Here is a 20,911-nt window from a genome sequence, read left to right as displayed (position 1 = left end):
TTAACATCAATAAATGACAGTTTCTTTGAAAATGTACACTACTGGTAGTAAAAGCAAATTGCAAAATTTGTCAGGCTAAATCTGTATCGTTGCTAGATGTCAAAGCTGATATGGGACATCTGAGTTAGTGTTTTGAAAGCACGTAAACATACTGAAATATTTCGCCATCCAAATAATGGCAAAATACTTATGTCTGATTAGGCAATTAATTAAAAAATACTGTCTGTCCAACATACTGCTCTCTAATGGACCCCAAACTCCCTGGAAGTATGTGACTGGAGCACTCCAGATTTCTGATCATAACACAATATTTTGCAGCTCATCTCATCAGCATAGTTTTAATGACCTGAGGAATAAAGAAATGTGAAACTTAAGGAGTCTAACAGTTGTCTGGAATATATATGTATAAGTCAAAATTCAGATGTGGAAATGAAGTCAGTTAAGTTCAACATGTACACCATCCTATTTTCACAGGACTTGGAGGAAATGAGCAGGGAATAACCCAGCCCTAGGAAGTAGTAATTATGCCAAGGAGGCAGTCAAACAAACAAATTTGCTATCCCATTTTGTTTGTAGAGATAGGAATGAAAACTTCAATTTCCAAAATACAACAGATGCTGAAAGATGATGAAAAACTAATGTACTTTATCACAGAAACTTGTTTTGTTTGATATATCCAGTAAGAAAGTCCAACAGAGACATGAAGACTGATAAGAGGATTAAAAAGAAATGGAAAAACTGAAGACAAAAATACTTCACAGAACTGAACCTTGAAGGGATAATTTTTATGGATAGGTTAACTACAGCATGGGTCCATAGGTAGCAGAACTGTGCAGACTCCATTTTGAGAATGGGAACTGAGCGGAGAATTTGCACCACAGCAAAGTCCAGGAGACCAGAGATGGCAGAGTATCTCACTATTACCTAAGTTAAGGAGCACAAGAACAAATACAGGGACCTAAGTTATTAAAATGTGAGGAGAGAACATTCATTAAGTTTTGTAACTACTAAATGATGGTTTTCTATAGAGAAACAAGGCCAAGAGTAATACAGTGTGATTAAGTCCATATTCTATTTGTTTGATTTCAAGACAAGAAAATTTTACTCTCAGGATTACTCTGGTGATACACACTCCTTTAAAGCTATAAAAAATAAAAAAAATCCTCACTTATTTCAATGTGTTTCAGTCCTCATGATTTTCAGTGCTAGCACTTACTTGGAAGTTCTGTTTCCCAGATGACAGAAAGGGATAAATCTGAGAGTTGCATCATCTCTCCTACCAGTGGAACGAAGTCTTATGAGAAAGGCAACATTGTATTTAAAATTTCCAGTCATTGTCATGCATGAACATACACAACACTTCCCTGACTTAACCAGACATTTTTAGTTTCTACAGACTCTTGAGGACGTGGTTTGCACAGGAATCCTCCCACTACGCACATCTTTTAAAGTGCAATTGGCTGCAACTCACAGCACATAAGGATCAAGACTTTTTTACCTCATTTCATGGTCAGTGCCCCTTTTCAGACCTTTTGTGACCATAAATAAAACTGGCCATTTTTAGAATCTGTTATCCTAGAATTCAAATATCAAATGGTAAAAAGTCTGTATCAATAAAGTAGTCAAAGACACTTCTCACACAGAAACAGCAACGTATTTTAGAAACAGACACGTATCACAAAAGGCTGCTTATTCACACCGTGTCTATACCTGTGTGAATTTAACAATGACATCTTTATGAGGGAAAACAATGATATCTTTATAGGAGACATGCAGACAAACCCATTGATACTGGTAGTAATTAAATTTATTACAAGGGTAAGTCTCTCAAGACAGAAATAGGATCTAATTTTGTTACAGAATTCAGACCATCAATATGAAATAAAAATTTTGTTTAACTAGCCAACTAAGAGGTGTAGGACCCAAAACCTTTGTATCATCTATGTCACTAAAAATATTTCTAATCTATGAATAGATATTTCAACAAGACTAAAGACAGAAGAGCGTTTTTTGTTTCACAGAAAGTAGAAGTAGTAAGTAGGTAAAACAAAACTCATAAAGAAAATCAGTGACAGGCTTGTTTCAATACTGAATTTCAAACAGGAATTTGGTCTTCAGGCAAATGCAAAATTAAATATGTAGAGTGCTCAGTGTCATAGGCTATGAATAACCTTCTGGTTTTTACTCACAACAGAAATGTTTTGAAGATTACTTTAGACCTAGACTAGAAAAGCCAAACTGATTAACAGTGAGCTGATAAAATAAATTATGCTAATTTAAAATTCATTATTTTATTTTCAAATTTATCACCTATTCAAACTGTTTAACAAAGGACACATGGCTACGGTGATTTTGCTTGTTTATGCATTATTTATATAATGCTATCCTTTAACAAAATTTTTATCCAAGGAACAACATATATGCACTTCCAAAAAATGGTGATTCAATAAACTTGAAAACTTCTGTAGATATTTCTTATGAGTTCTGCATTTTTCCAGTTGGACAGTAAACCCACCAGCTAAATGTTAAATTTTTCTGTGAGTCATAAATGAAAGCAAAAACACTCATTGGTTTCAGAGCACAATCAGCACAGAATCTTTAAGTGGCCTACTAGCTGATAAAAACAGCATGAAACCCAAAATTATTTATGTCTCATTCACCCAAAATTGATACTGAAATCAATGAAAACAGCTGCAGAGCTTAATATAATAAATAAATAAATAGAAATCTAGCAACAGGATGATATGAAATAGTTAAGAAATTACAGCTAGGAACCAAACTGAGCAGCATCACTATTGGTGGCTCAAACTGGTATAGGGAGAATCATACCATTTAATTGTAGAACTAAAATGTTACTTTACTAGAGTTGTTTAGAAGTAAAATTTATATTGATATGCAAAATTCTGTCCTAAGAGGCATTTATAATTCAAATCTTACCTGCTGAGTTCATAGCACATAAAATGCTGCTTCACTATGATCTAACCAACATGAACGTATTAACATGAACATTAACATCTATGCCTAATATACATAATAACCCTTAAAACAAACTGCAAATAAATAGTGCCCTTGACAGCTAAATTATAGAAGTAGGGAGCATTAGAAATTTTGGAACATGTTTAATAGTGCATTTTACAACACTACTCATTGTTTATCTTGCGTTTCAGTGTCATTCAGAAAATGTATCCCTATTGGTAATGTTCTCACAACAACAGGCAAAGCTTGAAAGAAGTACCATGCCCTGTTTCTTGTGGAGCTTTGGGGGTTGAAAACCATAATGAAAACACTAAAATTTTTAAAAGGTAAGTATAGGTGGGAAGAGAAAAACATCTCTCTGAAGTTCTGAAATGGAGATTTGTGACAAGATTTACAAATGATTTTTATGTAGGTTCTTGTTCAGGTTGGAAAAAAAAAGAAGGCCACATTTGGAATATAACTGAAGAAAAGCATCTCCATCATCTCTCAGAATTGGAAACGAGGATTTGTAAATGAATAGGGTAGTATAGCTTTGTGTGATTCTCAATGCACTTTTCTTGTAGCATAACCTCAGGGTGACAATGAAGCTCACAAAAAAGAATCAGCCACATTTCCTAGAAACAGACCTCTTGAAAAAAATATGAGGATGGACTCCAGGTACTGTCAGGTCATCCTGTGCAGAGATGTAAGACAACTATGACTAAAGTCAGCTTCCCTCAAATTACTAAGATTGCATAAATCTTAATCAGTTAGCAAGAAGAAGAATTTGGTTTCAGTACAATACTGGTAAGTAGTGCTGCTCAGACTTTATTTAATTTAAAGCTACAACTTCATTTTAGTTCCACGCAGTACAATGCCATTTCAAACATACATGCAGAGATTAGCAACTGAATCAAGGTGAAGAGAATAGAGGGAGACATAGACAGAAGTACAAAAGGAACTGGAATAGAAAGAGGAGCAGCAGCAGAGATGTTGTTCTGTGATGGTGCTCCACAACAAGCCCTGAGCCAGTAGACAGTTGCAAAGGAGAGGCAGCACAACAGAGGAGTGCAAGATTTGAACAGGTAATTTGGACTCAAGTCAATGTTTCCTGTTCTTTTCTAACGTAGATTTCATTGTGCTATAAGCTGTTAATTAAAATACATTAATCTCTTGGAAGGAGCGCAACAATGGATGCCATTGCAACAGTCACTGGGTCTGACAAAAGAGTTATCACAAAGCCACATTCAGGCATCAGCAAATCTTTCCCTTATTAAAAGAATGCACCAGCTTTGTCAGGAACAGAGTGTTCTTCAGAGCAGCTGGTATGGAGCTATGTTTTGGGTTGGTGCTGAAAACAGTGCTCATAATATAAAGATGTTTTTGGTGTTGCTGAGCAGTGCTTGCAGCCCGTCAAGGCCTTTTCTGCTTCTGACCCCATCCCACCAGCAGGAAGGCTGGGGGTGTACAAGAAGTTGGGAGGGGACATGGTCAGGACACCTGACTCCAACTGACCCCTGGAATATTCCATACCATCTGACATCATGCTCAGTATATAAAGTGGGGGAAGAGAGAGGAAGAGGGGGATGTTTGGAGTGATGGCGTTTGTCTTCCCAAATAATTGTTAGGCATGATGGAGCCTTGCTTTCCTGGGAATGGCTGAGCTCCTGCCCGTCCATGGGAAGCAGCAAATGAATTAATTGCTTTACTTTGCTTGCATGTGCAGATTTTGTTTTATCTATTAAACTGTCTTTATCACATCCTGTGAGTTTTCTCACTTCTACCCCTTCAATTCTCTGCCCCATCCCAGCAGAGGGGAGTGAGTGAGTGAGTGGCTGTATGGGGCACGGCTGACAGCTGAGACAGAGAGATACTGTCCAAAGACTTTTATTATTTTTTTCTTACAGAAGTATTCCACACTGTTAGATAGCTGTGATTACAGTCTTTATTCCTAGGCTTTATAGACAGTTTGCAGCATCCCTATGTTTGCTGGATGCATTGGATAAAACAATGCCTTGTAACTTGAGAAAAAAGGATTCACATGATGATCTGTCACAGCCTTTCCTCTGAGAAAATGTCCCAGACTTTCAGTGTTTCAGTTCCCACATTTTAAAGCATTGTGGGGGAACACTTCCCTACTCCAGTAGCATGACACAAGGACAGAAACATTAAAAGCTCTGAGGTGGACAGAGAACTCCATAAACGCATGCTATAAACACATACAAGATAAAAAGATAGAGCTATAACCTCTTAGACAAGCAAATGTCAGCATAATTTATATACACCAGCTAGAAAAAAGTACTAAATAAACAATGTGAAAATCCACAGTAACAAGTATAGGAGTAATTCTGGGAAATACAAAGAAGCCTGATTATGCTAGATAAAGAGAAATACTTAGCACTGAACTACAGATGTCATCCCAGAGCAGTGGAAACATTACCTTATCCTTGCTTGATTTTTAATTATCTCTAGCTGGCCAGGGCTATTGGGTGCTTAAAAGAATTTTAATGCTTTCCACTGCAGTTTAGGTAGTGGTAGAAAACCCCACAGATTTTATCTCTAATCTCTTCCTCTATGTATCTGTTTAAAGACTTCATCAGCTAAGTCATTCATTCTCCATGCTCTTTATAGTATTTCAACTACAAAGTGCCAATTAGACATTATTGTAACAGAAAGAGTTGCTAGATCCTATAAAGAGAAAAAACAACCAAACAAAAAACCAAAGCACAAACCCCACCGTAGAATAAAACCCACTCATTATTATAGTGACAAAACAGAGGATCTATTCTAAATAAACAAATGAAATGTAGAGGAATTTCATGTTTTCAACTTTCCAGGGTGAGCTCTCTGGTTTGAATACAAATAAAATACAATATTCACTATACGTCATTTTCAGTTCTACATGGAACTGTAATCCTCAGTGGTGACTCCCTGAAAGACCATGTATGTTCCTTTTCTGAGGAATGGGAGAGGGAGAGCCATTTTGAATGGCTACTTTTAAAATGTGAATACAATTCATTGAAAGTGTATAAAAGCACCAGCAAAGGATGAATGTAGCTGAATTCTACACCAGTCAAATCTGTCATGAGACTAATAAGTGTGGATTTAAATTAAAAGTATCAGTCATTTTCCTGCACTGAACAGGTTCTGCATAAAATTTCCTGGGAACCAAAGCTGCACTTAATTATATGATGCAAATTATAACCTTTCATCTTCTAATAATCAACATTTTAATCACTTTAAAAAACAGTATTAGCTAAGTGTCTTTAAAAGGACTTTTTTTTATAATGGAAAACTTAAAAAACACTCCGAAAATTAATAAAAATACACCTCAGTCTGAAAGAAAACAGAACTCCATGCAGAACTGTTGAAGTAAGTCCTGTCCTGCAGTCTTTTCCAGAGTGTCTTTCACCATATTTTCTGAAAATATATCAAATTAATTTTCAGAAATCAGTGGCTCTACAAACCTAATAGATTTCATGCTCAAATAAGTGAGAAGAGTCTATTGTGTTTTTAAAATATCTGCTTTTTAAAAAGCCTCTTGGTGTCTGGCAGTTTCTGTTTTGCTCTTTAGAACTGACAGCACGGAACTTTTGAGAAAGTAATGTCCTACACAAAACTTAGAGGAATCAGAGAATAAGGATCTCTTATCTGGGATCACTTCCTTTTTATGTCTTGATAGTTCTCTGGTCAGCAGGGGTTTTGTGGGGTTTTTTCCATTGTTCATTCCTAGGGCTGGCAGGTTAACTGTCTGGGTACTCTTTAATCTTGAAAGAATATTTTACACTTTTTAAAGAACCATCCTTTTCATAATTTCCTTTAGATTAACTATTTGTATCTCAATGCCTCACACCTAAATAAGTCCCAGTGAAGAGAGCAGATGAAAGTAGTCAAATTTCAATCAGACAATTTATAGGGAAAAAAAATACTCTATCCTAAATAATTTGAAAATTTTAAAATCAAGAGCCAAAAAAGGGCAGAAAATGCAGAGAAATTTAGTGTAGACTATCTTCTTTCATCTATTTCCATACAGGCAAGACAGATGCACTCTGTCTAATATTATGCTGGAAGTGATTCTTGAACATATTTACATAAGGCTTAGCTGAATACCCAGGGTTTAAGAATTTGAAATCCATTGAGATCTCTTGCAAGTTATCAAAATATATCTAAAAGGAGAGGTCAAAAGCCCAGGGTCATCATATCCTAGACTAACTTTCTGAATCGATTATCAGGTAAAAAACAAGACCATTTGTTTTAATGTTGTATTTAATACTCCACCAAAAAAACTAATGGATAAGCATAAAGAAATAATTACTTTTTGAACACTGGAATACTTAAGCTTTTGTTTGATCAAGTTCTGTATGTATGTTAGGCATCAAACTCAAAATGTGGATTAGTGCTATGACACTGACCAGCTGGCTGTTCACAAACTTTCCCATCCCTGCCCTAAAGCAGGCTAGATTCATTCACAAAAGTAAAATGCTGAGCCTGTCCTTTTAAATATAAATTAAAGTACATTCGAATCCACAACACACTAAAATCTAATCTTTTAACACAACAGCAGCAAAAGCACTCTATTAAACAGCATACCTCCCTGTGAATCAAAATCCCTTTCAGCACATGTTGTTCAAAGTCCAAAGGGCAGTCTTCTACTTACATCCCTACTGATTTTTCACAGCATCTCCCAGAAGTGAGCAAAATTCTCCAATAAAATAGCAGTTAGCCAAGTTTACAAAGGTCATTCGTAAGAGGTAGCGTCAGTAGCAAAAGAACAGACTATAAAAAGAATCCCAAACTCTACTCTTCCTTGGCATCCAAATTGTGTCAGTAATCTTTTATGAGAATTTTTAAGGGAAAAAGTTGCAATAACATCCTCTTGTTCCAGGTATTTATGAAGAGGGAAATGTTTCAGAAAACACTGACAAGATCTAAGAAAGGACTACTGAAACGGTGACCAGAATAAAGAATATTTTTTAAGAAGATGAGCTTTGACAAACAGCAAGCACTCCTCAACCAAAATATTAAGTATAAATTCTGTAATGAAAAGAATTTTAACAATATTGAACACTTATCATGGAAAATGCTAAGGAGAACTCATGTTGCTATTGATGGCATGGAAAACAGCCCTGCAGAGAGACCTCAACAAATTAGAGAGATGGGCAATCACCAACCAAATGAAGTTTAACAAGGGCAAGATTCTGCACCTATGATGGCACAGCCCTGGATATGTGTATAGACTGGGAAATGAGATGCTGGAGACCAGCACTGTAGAAAGTGACCTGGGGCTCCTGGTTGATGGCAAGTTGAACCTGAGTCAGCAGTGCCCTGGCAGCCAGGAGGGCCACCTGTGTCCTGGGGTGCACCAGGCACAGCATCTCCAGCCGGGTAAGGGAGGGGATTGTCCCGCTCTGCTCTGCACTGGGGCGGCCTCACCTCAGGTGCTGGGGACAGTTTTGGGCACCACAGTATAAAAGAGACATTGAGCTATTAAGAACATCCAAATGAATGACATGGGGATGGGAAAGGGTCTGGAAGTTTAGGTTGGATATCAGGAAAAGGTTTTTCACCCACAGGGTGTTTGGGCACTGGAACAGACTCCCCAGTGAAGTGGTCACAGCACCAAGCCTCTCTCTGAGTTCAGGAAGTGTTTGGACAATGCTCTCAGCCACAGAATATGACTTTTGGGGTGTCTTGTGCAGGCCCAGGAGTTGAACTCAATGAGTTGCTGATGAGTTCCTTCCAACTCAGCACATTCTCTGATTCTATGAACTACAGAAAAAACATTCCCATTCATTATTATCAGTGACAAACTACTGCATCAAAGAAGAAACTGAAGAATATTAAGTGTGCTTGAACAAACTTGAACCAACAAAACATCTTTCCAATGGCACAGTTTGAAACAGAACCAGTATCTTGATTCACAGCCTCCTGTGACAGCCACCAGACAGAGCCACTACGAAAATGTTCAAGGTCATTTACTTAATTGTAAGTATTACTGGGCATTAGCTCAAAATTATTATGCAGAAAAATATTGATTATGTTCCCAAATTATCATTTTCTCTGGAAAGTTGTGAGAGCAGAGAAGTAACTTTGTGTGACTGTGTACCTCCTTCTATAAATAAATGTCTACATTTCAGTTACAACACAGTAAATCATCACACAAATACAATTAAGCTGAAGCACTGAATGGTTTGTCTCAGAATGGAAAAGTACTTCCTAAGAAAACCTTTTACAGAGAGCAAATTCAGGTAGGATTCTCACTTCACAGACCTCAAAAATTTGTGTCCTGCAGGCTGACAAGACTGCACAATGACCATTCTATTTAATCTCATCATCCTTTTTATTAAATGGATTTACATATATATTTTTTTTTTCCCAACAGATATAAAGAAAGCAGAAGTAAAATATGAGAAAGAACTTCTTTATTGGTCAGGTGAATGAGCACTTGAACAAGTTGCCCAGAGAGGTTGCAGAGTCTCCACCACTGGAGATATTCAAGAACCATCTGGATGCAATCCTATGCCGTGTGCTCTAGGATGACCCTGCTTGAGCAAGGAGGTTGGACAAGATGGTCCAATGTGGTCCCTTCTAACCTGCCCCATTCTGTGATTCTGTGAAAATTTATTTTTTTAAAAATTTCTGTACTGAGCTTGAGTACACACACCTTCTTATTTTAAATAAAACCATTATCTGGAAGATAAACTGAATTATGTCAATAAGGTGAATTAATGCCAGAACTCACTTATTAAAACATAATAAGCATAAGAATCCTTTTATTATAAATAACTGTTTTATCTGAAAATTAGTTCTCTTAACAAGATTTAGCAAAACAGTCTTCTGAAATGTTTTCTCACCAAAAATTCTGGCCAAATCATTCACTATACGGAGACTGTCTTACTGTCTTTAAAATTCAGAAAGGTAGCTCAGAGGCTTTACAATTTCCCATGGCATGATTCCATGTTTGATAGTAGCCTGGTATGTACATATGACAGATGAACTGCTGCACATTTTCATACACTACTTTAAACATTTGGAAAAAAAAAAGGAAGATAATAAATTTCAGTTTACAATAGAAATACTCTAAACCCAAATTGGTAGAGTCAGGGCCACTTGTCATATAAGGCATTAAGTAGATTCCATTAGGTGTGTTGAGCGATTGACCATGTCTAGTCTTTAAAAAGACAGATTAACTCAGCTGTACTCTCTGGGGCCTAATGGTTTGGCAGACTGATGATGCTGCAAGAAGCTCAGACATAAGGTAATTGTTTTTCTCTCTTTGTTTTTCTTACATGCATATCAGCAATTACATGTTAAGTAATGTACTAGTAATAATCTATATTTTTCTCCCAGACTTAATGTGACCAGGTATAAGGTTGGAAGGGACCTTTAAACATCATTTAGTCTCCTGCCATGGGCAGGGATATTTTTCTCTAGATTAGGTTTCTCAAAGTCTTATCCAGCATGGCCTTGAACACTTCCAAGAATGGGGCATACACAAATTCTCTGGCTTATCTGTTTCAGTGTCATGCTATCCCCACTGTAAATATTTTCTTCCTTAAGTTCAATCTAACCCTACCTTCTTTCAGTTTAAACATATTGTTCCTTGTTCTGTCACTACAGGCCCTGGTAAAAAGACCTTCTCTATCTTTCTTAGGAGACCCCTTTATATATTGAAAGGCTACAATAAGGTTTGCCCAGAGCTTTCTCTTCTCCAGGCTAAAAAGTCCAGCTCTCTCAGCCTATCTCCAGACAGATGTTCCCCATTGACTGTTTTCATGGCCCTCCTCTGAACCTGCTCTAACAGGTCCATGTCTTTCTTGTACCTTGGGCCACAGAGCTCCTCTGTTGATCCAACTAAATAAAAGATGACATTTTTATCACTGTTTTCTTATTCAAGTAGTCTGTGATAACTGGCACATCCAGGTGTCTTTTATAAACTCTGAGCAAGACAGTTCGATCTTAGATTGGCTCTATTCAAATCAATGAGAGGATGCAGAGAGGCAAACTCACAAAGCCAGATGGACTACACAGTTGGGGTGAGCTTTAAGAAAGATGTATGTGAAAATTAGTTAGAACAGTGTTGCACAAACCATATAATTCAGAAACCTATCTGAGTGGTCTCAATTTATAAGGGTGGTGTTCCTCCCCATTCACAATGCACTTATCATTTAAATCTAACTTTTTGTTTAGTTCAGCTATGCATTTTATGCTCATGCTTGGTTTTATGCTACAGAATAGTCTTGGGATGGAACATTTAACCCTTTTTCTTTAACTGATGTCTGAATTTTGAGTTTTTATTTTCAAGTCCTTTGTACTGGTCAAAGTACCAGAAACAGAAGGAAACTCCATTCACATGACTCCAGCATTGTAACTTGAAGGAAAACTAAATATTTAAGGTTTGTAACATATTTTTCAATGTTCATAGCAAATGGTTTGGAATATATTAAACTGTGTGCATGCATAAAGGCATTGTGCATGTGGATACAAATTTTCTGTGTATAGGAGATCACAGATATAGAAACACAGACAGAAATGTTAATGTATTTCTCCTAGCATTACAGTAATGCAATATGGATGGTAGCACGGGGGCAAAAGCAAATTCTGTCTGTATTCTGAATGACTGCTGGCATATGAAGGAACAGTTAAGAGAGAGACTTTGCAGAAGAGGGTACAGATTCAGTGGGGTTATCAGAGACAAGGGGTAATGGTTTTAAAATGAAAGAGTAAACTGAGGGTAGGTTTAGATTAGATATTAGGAAAACTTCTTCACTGTGAGGCTCATGAGACACTAGGACACATAGTCCAGAGAAGCTGTGGATATCCCATCTCTGGAAGGGTTCAAGACCAGGTTGGAATGGGGCTTAAAGCAATCTGGTCTACTGGAAGGTGCCCCTACCTGGCTGGAACCAGGTGATCTTTAAACTTACTTCCAGTGCAAACCATCCTATCATTTTAAGATTCCCTTGTTTTCATCTTACATGAATAGGGCAAATTTTTCAATTCCTGTCTCTGAAATGTATACAAGCTTTAAGTGAGTTAATAGTCAATTTTGACAGTAATATTGTTATGAAAATCCAAAAAGAGGTGTTCTGAATGATGGCTGTCAGAGTTGCTGTTATTCTTTCTTTGTAGAAGTACAAATGGCAAAAAACTCCACAAACCCAGAGTATGAAATGAGGATTTAATTAATACTGCATTGTGCCAGAGAGCACAGACACACTAATTCTGTATATTGGGGGTAGATGAATAAGACAAGAAATGGATTAAAAATATTAAGGTCCAAATACTTATTTTCATTTTGGAGTCCTCAGTCCATTATTTCTTACCATATCATCATACCTCACTTTCAGGTTGGACTATAACTTCTAGGAGGCATATACATAACAGATAGGCACTCTATCTATTAACAGTAGTTAATATCAATAATGAGTAACCATAATGAATCATGCCTCTGTTGGGGGGGCCCAATGTATCTAGGAAAGTTATGGGTAACATTTAGTCTAGCTCTAAATTTCCCGTATACCGAGGACATTGTAATTCCTTAACCTGACTCCACTTGAAAGTTCATATTGTCATGCAGTTAATGATCATATTGACTTAACTTTTGTAGACTGTTACCAGTTGATTATTGCAGGTGTCCCAAAAGCACAGTAAGTAAATGTAAAATGTTACAGAAGAAAATTAAACCAAGATTTCTATTGGCTTTATAAGCAATGCAGTTTGGAGCTCTTTTCAGTTTGTTTATTTCTCACATGCACATTAAAATAAGCAAAAAATTAAATACTCACTCCTGTTATGTAACGAGGTCTATACTGGATGGTTCCAAATAAGCCAAGTATGACTATAATAATGTGTATAAAATTTGCGAGGATGGGTGCCCACTGATAACCAAGGAAGTCAAATATCTGCCTCTCGAGCACAGAAACCTATAATTAAAAAGCAAAAGCATAAATAGATTAGAACAAACTAGAAAACACATATGAGGGTATTTCCCCTTCCCATACCCAAGGCAATTGCTCTGAGTTAAAAAACCACTTGTCAGCAGTACAATGAGATGAGTTTGAAATGCTTCAACTTCTTGTTTTAATGAAAGCTGCACTTCTCATTGGTTACTGAGTTATATTCTACCAAGATACAAAAGTGTTCACTAGAATGGTATGTTTGCAGGAGAAGAAAGACAAATCACTTTGTTATATACAGCAGCAAATGCTATAATGTTTTAGGGCATCAATGCTGAAAATATGTGATAGGCTTATGACATTTTCTCAGCTACATTGTTTCCATTCACAATACTATCTAGCCTAGTCCTGTCTCTTTACTTCCACTATTTCCCTGCATTTTGATTTTTATCTCTTCTCTCTATCCCAGCTATTCTGTCAGTGGGCTTTTACCTGTAACCAAATGCAGGCAACTCTTTGACTTGGTTCTACTGATAATGACTATAGTTTACCTTCTTTCATTGTCACAAACATCAGCTGAAATATAAGCTCCCCCAAGACTCTAGATAAATAATTTTAAAAATCAGTTGAGGAACAATCCCAGGCTGATTATTACTGTTTATAAGCAATACCATTCCAAACAGATAGATCAGATGTTAGAAAAACCACCTTTCTAACAGTATCAGTAGAAATAATTTCATAATTCCAATAGCAGGTGTCCCTTAACTGGTGTTTGGACATTATGTAAAAATACAGTACTGTAGCCTGACCCATAGGTATGATAGCATATTTTGACAAAAATATTACGTTACTGTTAGAAGGCAATGTAATGGTGAAGTGAATTTAGGCAGATCAAGGAGCTTCTCTGACAGCATTTCAACAATTTCACTAACTGGAATGGTGAATTGATGAACTTCATGAAAATGTGAATAATAAAAATAAAATAAAAAAAAAAAATTATAATTGTTATTAATAATACTTAAAATAACAGCAACATGAACACCAGACACAGAAAGAAAAAAAAAAAAGAAAAGAAAAGAAAAGAAAAGAAACAGAAAGAAAGGAAGAGAAAGAGAAAAAGAGCAGGTTGTTTCTTGATTAAGTTTAATTAAATAACAGGTGATTATTTATTGAGTTTATGTTATGCTGTGGATGAACTAAATTAGGTTGGTGTGCCACCACTCTGTTCATTTAAAAAATAACACTTTTTGAGATCAAGTACTAAATGAGTAATTAACTACTGTTCTTGCATGATATAGCTGTGGGAGAATTTTTCAATTTTCATGCCACAGTCCACTATCACACCAAAACTTTCTTTTTGAAATTAAGTAAGAAAACTTTTCATTAAAAGACAGCCTACATTTACATCAGCATTGCAAATGTAAAAAGGCTGTTAATTATATGCTACGTACTGATACTTGTTGGACTCTGAGATGGAGACTGTCAAAATAATCCTGGGAAATTTTGTCAGCCATGTAATTTCAAATTTGAGTGTTCAGGTTTCATGTCAAACATTGAATTTCTTTCTTCAACAAAGACCTCTTTCACACAATGCATCCTACTTATAACCAGTGTTAGTATTTTGACTACCATTTTATTTGACATATTTATTGAAAGAGATTCTGTTCCTACATTATCCAAAATCCTTCTGAACTGATCTGTGCTATCCTACAACTCTCCCTAGCATAGGAACACCACAGAAGAGTTCCCAGAATCCCAAGACATGTCTAATGGTGACAATAGGATGAAGAAATAAAAGGAAGCTGTATTAGGAACTTCATGAAAATTCAGATTGCCTGTGCTTCTAAGTTTAGCATTAAGAAATATTTCCTTGACCACAGACACAGTCATCTATATTAAAAAAAAAGGCCAACATGTGGCATGAAGCAGTATTATGTAGGTCAGTGTGAAGTCTATTAGGTGTATCAGCAAAAAAACCTGTTACACTTTAAATGCTGTTAAAAAGGTAACAAATGGAAAATGCTCACTCTGAGCACAGAGCTCTTATTTTCATCAGATAAACAAAGAGTAAATGAGGATAGCAAAGCAGTTGCAAAAAGAGTCTAGACTGTACATGCTTCTAGTTTAGTAACAGCAGAGATTCAGCAAGCAAAAAACAATACTTGGGAAGATGCAAATCATTCAAACAGCAGGAGGTCATCCAGTTAAGTATGCCAATTACAGAGGAAAATTGCAGCATGCTAGTCAATTGTATAAAAAGTAGAAAACCCCATATCCCTGCCACAACTTTTAGTCTAAAAGGAAACTGTCATGCATCAACATGTTTTGTTTTGCTTGTCTTGGTGAAAGATACAGTTCCATCAAAACCTGTTTATGGTGCATTGGATAAATGGTTATTCTGCGAGAACCTTTCCTTTTCACACACACCAATGTACTTTTTCATTTTTTCCCATTACTAGCAATTTCTCCAGTACCAAACAACCCCTCCCTCAGATTTTGTGGTCACATTGAACTTCTGGTGAGTAAATCTACCAGAAAGCAGGGAATGCAAGGCAGTGGTAAACACTGACAAGGGTGCACCACTTCTGTCCCTGTATATCTCTCTCATTTGCCACAGCAGACTTGCTATTAGATTTTCTCACATCACTTCAAGGAGTCAGCTGCGTGTGGGGACTGCTGGATATGCGAAATGGCAGCATTCTGGTAGGGTATGCACAGATGAAATGCTGTGGAAATGTAGCTCTTCCTTAGAAGATCAGAGTAACATGGCAAGGTGCATGGTGGATTTATCAAATGGAAATTACAGGACAGAACTAAATCTTTATTCCCACTTCCCAAAGAGATGAAGGTGGAGAGAAAATAAAACTAATCCACAAACATAAATATAATATAGACTTCCTACATGAGTTACTTTAAAAAAATATATCATTTAGTCTGTGTTTCTAAAAGGAGAAAAGTGGAAAGTAGGACAAAGTAGTGACAAAGACTATTAAAAATAGTATTATGTAGCTTCCTCCTCTTCCACAGATGTCAGAATCATAAGGAATTTTCTTACATAGGAAAATATAGATCTGATTTTAAAAGCATTTTATTCCTTTACTTCAAAATTTCTCGTTAAACAACTGCACTTCTTCAAATCATACCTACTACCTTCAAATGTTTAATGATGTTTCAAGGACATTACACAGAGAAAGGCAAGAACTAACAAAGAATTATTAAACTTTAAATTCAAGGAATTCTCTTTTTTCTTTGTCAGGGGTCAGTATTGGTATGGGCACTTTTTAACGTCTTTGTTATTGACACAGACAGTGGGATTTCGTGCACCTTCAACAAGTTTGCTGACAACACCAAACTGTGTGGTGCAGTTGGCATGTTGGAGGGAAGGAACATCATCCTGATGGATCTTGACAGGCTTGAGAGGTCCATTTGTGTGAACCTCAAAAAGTTCAACAAGGCCAAGTGCAAGGTCCTCCACCTGGATTCAGGCAATCCCAAACCCAAACACAGGCTGAGCAGAGAACAAATTGAGAGCAGCCCAGGGTAGACATACTTGGAGTTGTTTGTGGACAAGAAGCAAAACATGAGCTGGCAATGTGCACTTGCAGCCCAGAAAGCCAACCACATCCTGGGCTGCATCAAAACCAGCATGGCCTATAGGGTGAGGGAGGGGATTCTGTCCTTCTATTCTGCTTTGCTGAGACCCCACCTGGAGTGCTGCATCCAGCTCTAGGGTCCTCAGTACAAGAAGGACGTCGACTGGCTGGAACAAGTCCGCTAAGGCCACTAAGGTGGTCACAAGGCTGGAACATCTCTCCTATGAAGACAGGCTGAGAGAGCTGGGACTCCTCAGCCTGGAGAAGAGAAGGCTTCAGGGAGGCCTTATAGCAGCCTCCCAGTACCAAGGAGGGCTTACAAGAAGCCTGGAGAGGGATTTTTTAACAAGGGCATGTAATGACATGACAAGGAGGAATGGCTTTAAGCTGAAAGATGGTAGGTTTAGATTAGATATTAGGAAGAAATTCTTTCTTGTGAGGGTGGTGAGGTACCGGAACAGGGTGCCCAGAGCAGCTGTGGACTACTCATCCCTGGAGGTGTTCAAGGCCAGGCTGGATGGGGCTTTGAGAAACATGGTGTAGTGCAAAGTGTCCCTGCCCATGATAGGGGTGCTGGAACTAGATAATCTTAAAGGTCCCTTCCAACCTAAACCATTCTATGATTCTGGAAAAGAGTTTAAAATGAGAAAAGCAAAAAGGAAGAATTGATGCTTTGGATGAAAAAGTATAGTATGGTTAGAAAAGAAAAGTATGTTTTAATTCAACTCTGCTATAATAATGCAGCGAACTCAGAATGTAGAGTTATGGACAGTCAGGTCCTAATATTAGAAAATAAACACCCACCACATTATCTTCTTAGGCAGATTATTTGATGTATTCACTGATAAAATTACAGAAGACTTTATTTGAAGGGAACCATTTTACTAAGGCATTATTTTTTTTCAGACTTCCTTTAAATGCTGTAAAAATAAATACAAAATAAAATGAACCCATATACTGTCAAATTGGCATAGCTCAAAAACTATTTCCAGATTCTTGTCAGAGGCTTGTTGTTAATAGATTAATAGTGTTACTGACCTTGAGGGATCTAAGAATTGAATTTCCAGAGGAAAATGAAAAACATTTGGAGATGATTCTTAAAGTATATGATTGGACTAGAATTTCAGACAGGAGCCACAGAGGAGAAACCAGTCAAAAGATGATTTATAACATAAACTCCAAAATGGAAAATGACTAAGTGCCTTTGCTCAGAAAGCTCCTTGAGAAAAAACTCAACCACGACTACTTTACAATGATTCAGAATCTAAAGTTTGCACTGATATAAATTAAGTGCACACAGTCACACACACAGAAGAGGATGTGCACAGACAGCCCCTGCCAGCCAAGGTCCTTGGACAGCAAACACAGCACACAGGCACTCAGCACACCAGGGCTGGGGCAGGGTCACACAAGCAGCTGAGTGGTGGTAACAGGCTCTCAGCTAACTCCAAAGGAAGAAGAGTATTAGCTTAAATTACAGTATAGAAGAATTAAACGAGCATGGTTTATATTACTGACTGGTGCAAGCTAAGAATGCACTAAAGAAATTAAGCTCTAATCACTAACTCATTAAGTCTTCCCAGAAAAACTGTGTTTATCAGATGCCCACAGCATCTAATGATTCACTCCTGCTTTTACGTTAGCTTTTAAGTTTTTAAATGACCTTCAGTTCTTGGTCTTTGGCTTAGAAAATTAAAAAAGAGTCAAATAAATACAAGTGGTTTTAGGCCTTTGGCTTATGAATGTTTCCTAATGCTAAAGCCTGCCTGCATGACTACAATATCCCCAGCCAACACTCCTCCAGCACTTCCATCATTTTGAGGCAGAATCCATTTATTTGTGCCATTCCTTAGAGAGGTTCATTTAATATTTCATCAAAATTTTAGATTGTATCCTGAGATAGAGGGCCCAGTTACTCAAAAAATTCTCCACAGTCATCCAGCAGAGAAACAGATTAATATTTTGAAAGTCAAATCTATACAAAATACACATGCACATCTGAAAGCGTGCATGCGCATGTGAGTCAAGTCCTTTACTGCAAGACAGCAGGGCAAATAAAAACAACTTGATTTTTTTTTTGTAAGAAGAAAGGCAACACTAAAATGAAGTTCTGTGAAGAGCTGTGGACACAATGGTGTTCTTGGCATATCTAATAAAAACCATCAAAACCATAGCAAGCACAGGTAATTCAAGTTAAAATCAAAAAGGAATTCATTTTCACTTGTCCATTTGTTCCTCAAAGGAATCACATATATAATACTAAGCCCCCATCCTTAATCTGTTTGATGCTGCTGAGAGAAGGAATAGGCCTTCACCACACTTGATAAGAAGGTAATCATAGTTTTTAAAAATCCTATGTAGGACCACATTCCTGCATCATATTGTGTATAAGTGGATTTCTGCTGTGACCTACAAAGGACAACAAGGCTCTCCACAGGTACAGAGTGCATTCTTATTCTCAGCTGCTGCCTTCCCTAACTGAACATGGCAATAAAAAAAAAATGGCAAATACAAGTTTTCTACAGCAGATTTTCTGCTATTTAGTAGTGAGAAGCATATCTACATAGCATTGTAGAGATAACTGTGCCTCAGATGGTTATAGTATTTACTGTACAAGACCAAATTCACTTTTGCTAATATTTAAAACAACAACAAAAATCCAGAATTTGTGAAGGTATACTAGATTTCAACACTCTTGAAACCAGCAGAGCACTTCAGTTCATTTATTTGTTTTCAGAGTAAAGTTTTGTATACAATTGCACACTCCATCCCAAAGACTTGCTTAGATGGGTTAGAGCCTTAAGTTCATGCCACAATTTAGATAACAAATCTTATCATCAGGGTACAGCAAATTTTGTGTGTGTGTGCATATGTGTACACTTTAAGACAACAGAGTTTCTTATTTCTAGCTGGCCACCAGTAGCAAGACTTAGAGATGTGTCAGAACACATCCTTTTGTGTGTCTGAAAGAAAACTTAAAAAATCAATCTCATGTAAACTGTTCTACCCATGAGACTATCAAGAAGTTAGTAGTTCAGCTACAGGATGAACTTTAGCAATAGGTGCTAAAAGTTTTAATCCCTGTAAAGTATTTTATTTCCTGTTCAAGAACACTTGTAATAACAATTTGTGCATTATTTTAATAAGACATATTTGCTCTCCACCAAATCCAGGGAGAGGTGCATAAAAGAGGTTTGCTCTCAAACTGATAAACTGGGTCAAGTTATGAGGTTCCTTTTTACCTTAAAAGCAAGACAATGTTACAGCACAAAATATTCAGCTGCCAGGTGCCAGCAAGGGAGTGCAACAAGAAGACTAGCTGTGACTGTGGCCAAAGGAGGGATCATGACAGATGGGTTAGTGACCACCAGTGGGAATCAGTTTAAACACTGCCAGCATAGGAATTCCCTTCCATCTCTTTGGCTGACCCTTATTTCTCCCTCCATCTCTCTCTCTTAATCTCTCTCTCTTCCCCATTCACATCCTTCTTGCAAGGGTGGCAAAGTTCAATTTTACTGACACTGCTGAGAGAGCTTGAACCAATTCTAAATGTAAAAATGCTTTTCAATTACGATTTAATAATAATTTATAATTGAATAATCTGAATTTGCCTGCAGTAAAGCCAGAAAGCAAAACCAAGCATTCTGAGATCATTCAGAAAGATTAGCCTTATCAAATAGTTCCAAATTGTTTCTGTCTTTATGGAGATATTTAACAATAAAACAGGTCTTGGTTTCATTCAAAAAGATACAACTAGTTTCTACGCACTGGTTCAAACTATACTATATTACATTTGTAAACTCAAGAAAGATGTGATAATGCTGTCATGGAATTTACAAAAGCAAGTATCTCAGTTATCTTCAGGTAGTGAAACAATCTTCTGTGTATCACTCTCAGTCCAGAACAAACTCTGGCTTAATGCCTGAAAGAAAAATTACCACGTAACAACAGCAAAAAATTAGTCTCTAGTTCTCAGCATGAAAGGCACACCTGTAAGAAACCTCATTAGCCAAATTATTTTGAGTGGAATTGGCAGGGATCACACATTATCTCATCAGTACTAAGTCTCATAATAATAAGAACCAGGCCTTTAGTATCAGAGGACTACATCAAGTGAAAATAGCTGGTCTAGAGTCACTAGTTGTTGTGTCCTGGTGGTTTTATTTGTACTCAGGCATACAAGAGTGTCCACAAAGCGAGAGAGAGAATGACATGGGGAGAGAATGACAAGTAGTCCATGTCAGAACTGTAAGGCACAGAGGGCTCCTCTGCAGTCTCTCATTCCACAACTAAACCTGGATAAACAGAAAGCTGACTTTGTCTGACCTTAATCTCCCTCTTAAGATGCTTCTGCCAAAATAATCATTATTACTACACAGAGTATTTGAAGCACCTGCTACATTTTCATGCCTTGGCATAACCTGAAAACTGATATTCAAACTATTGCAGATCACTTTATGAGAG

The 20,911-nt window shown here is 37.0% G+C and overlaps 1 protein-coding gene across 1 annotated transcript in view; it reads right to left on the bottom strand.

Moving 5' to 3' along the window:
- Nucleotides 1-20,911, bottom strand: part of NKAIN2 (Na+/K+ transporting ATPase interacting 2) — a gene marked incomplete at its 5' end in the record, with an annotated part of 529,971 nt that overhangs the window by 279,207 nt on the left and 229,853 nt on the right. Inside the window, one exon of the mRNA XM_008637809.2 lies at nt 12,744-12,881. Within this exon, the coding sequence (XP_008636031.2) occupies nt 12,744-12,881 (138 nt within the window). The remainder of the gene's footprint in view (nt 1-12,743; nt 12,882-20,911) is intronic.

Source organism: Corvus brachyrhynchos, unplaced genomic scaffold, assembly GCF_000691975.1.
Source record: "Corvus brachyrhynchos isolate BGI_N302 unplaced genomic scaffold, ASM69197v1 scaffold14, whole genome shotgun sequence".
Taxonomy (NCBI): Eukaryota; Metazoa; Chordata; class Aves; order Passeriformes; family Corvidae; genus Corvus; species Corvus brachyrhynchos.
This window is presented reverse-complemented; position numbering and strand designations above follow the sequence as displayed.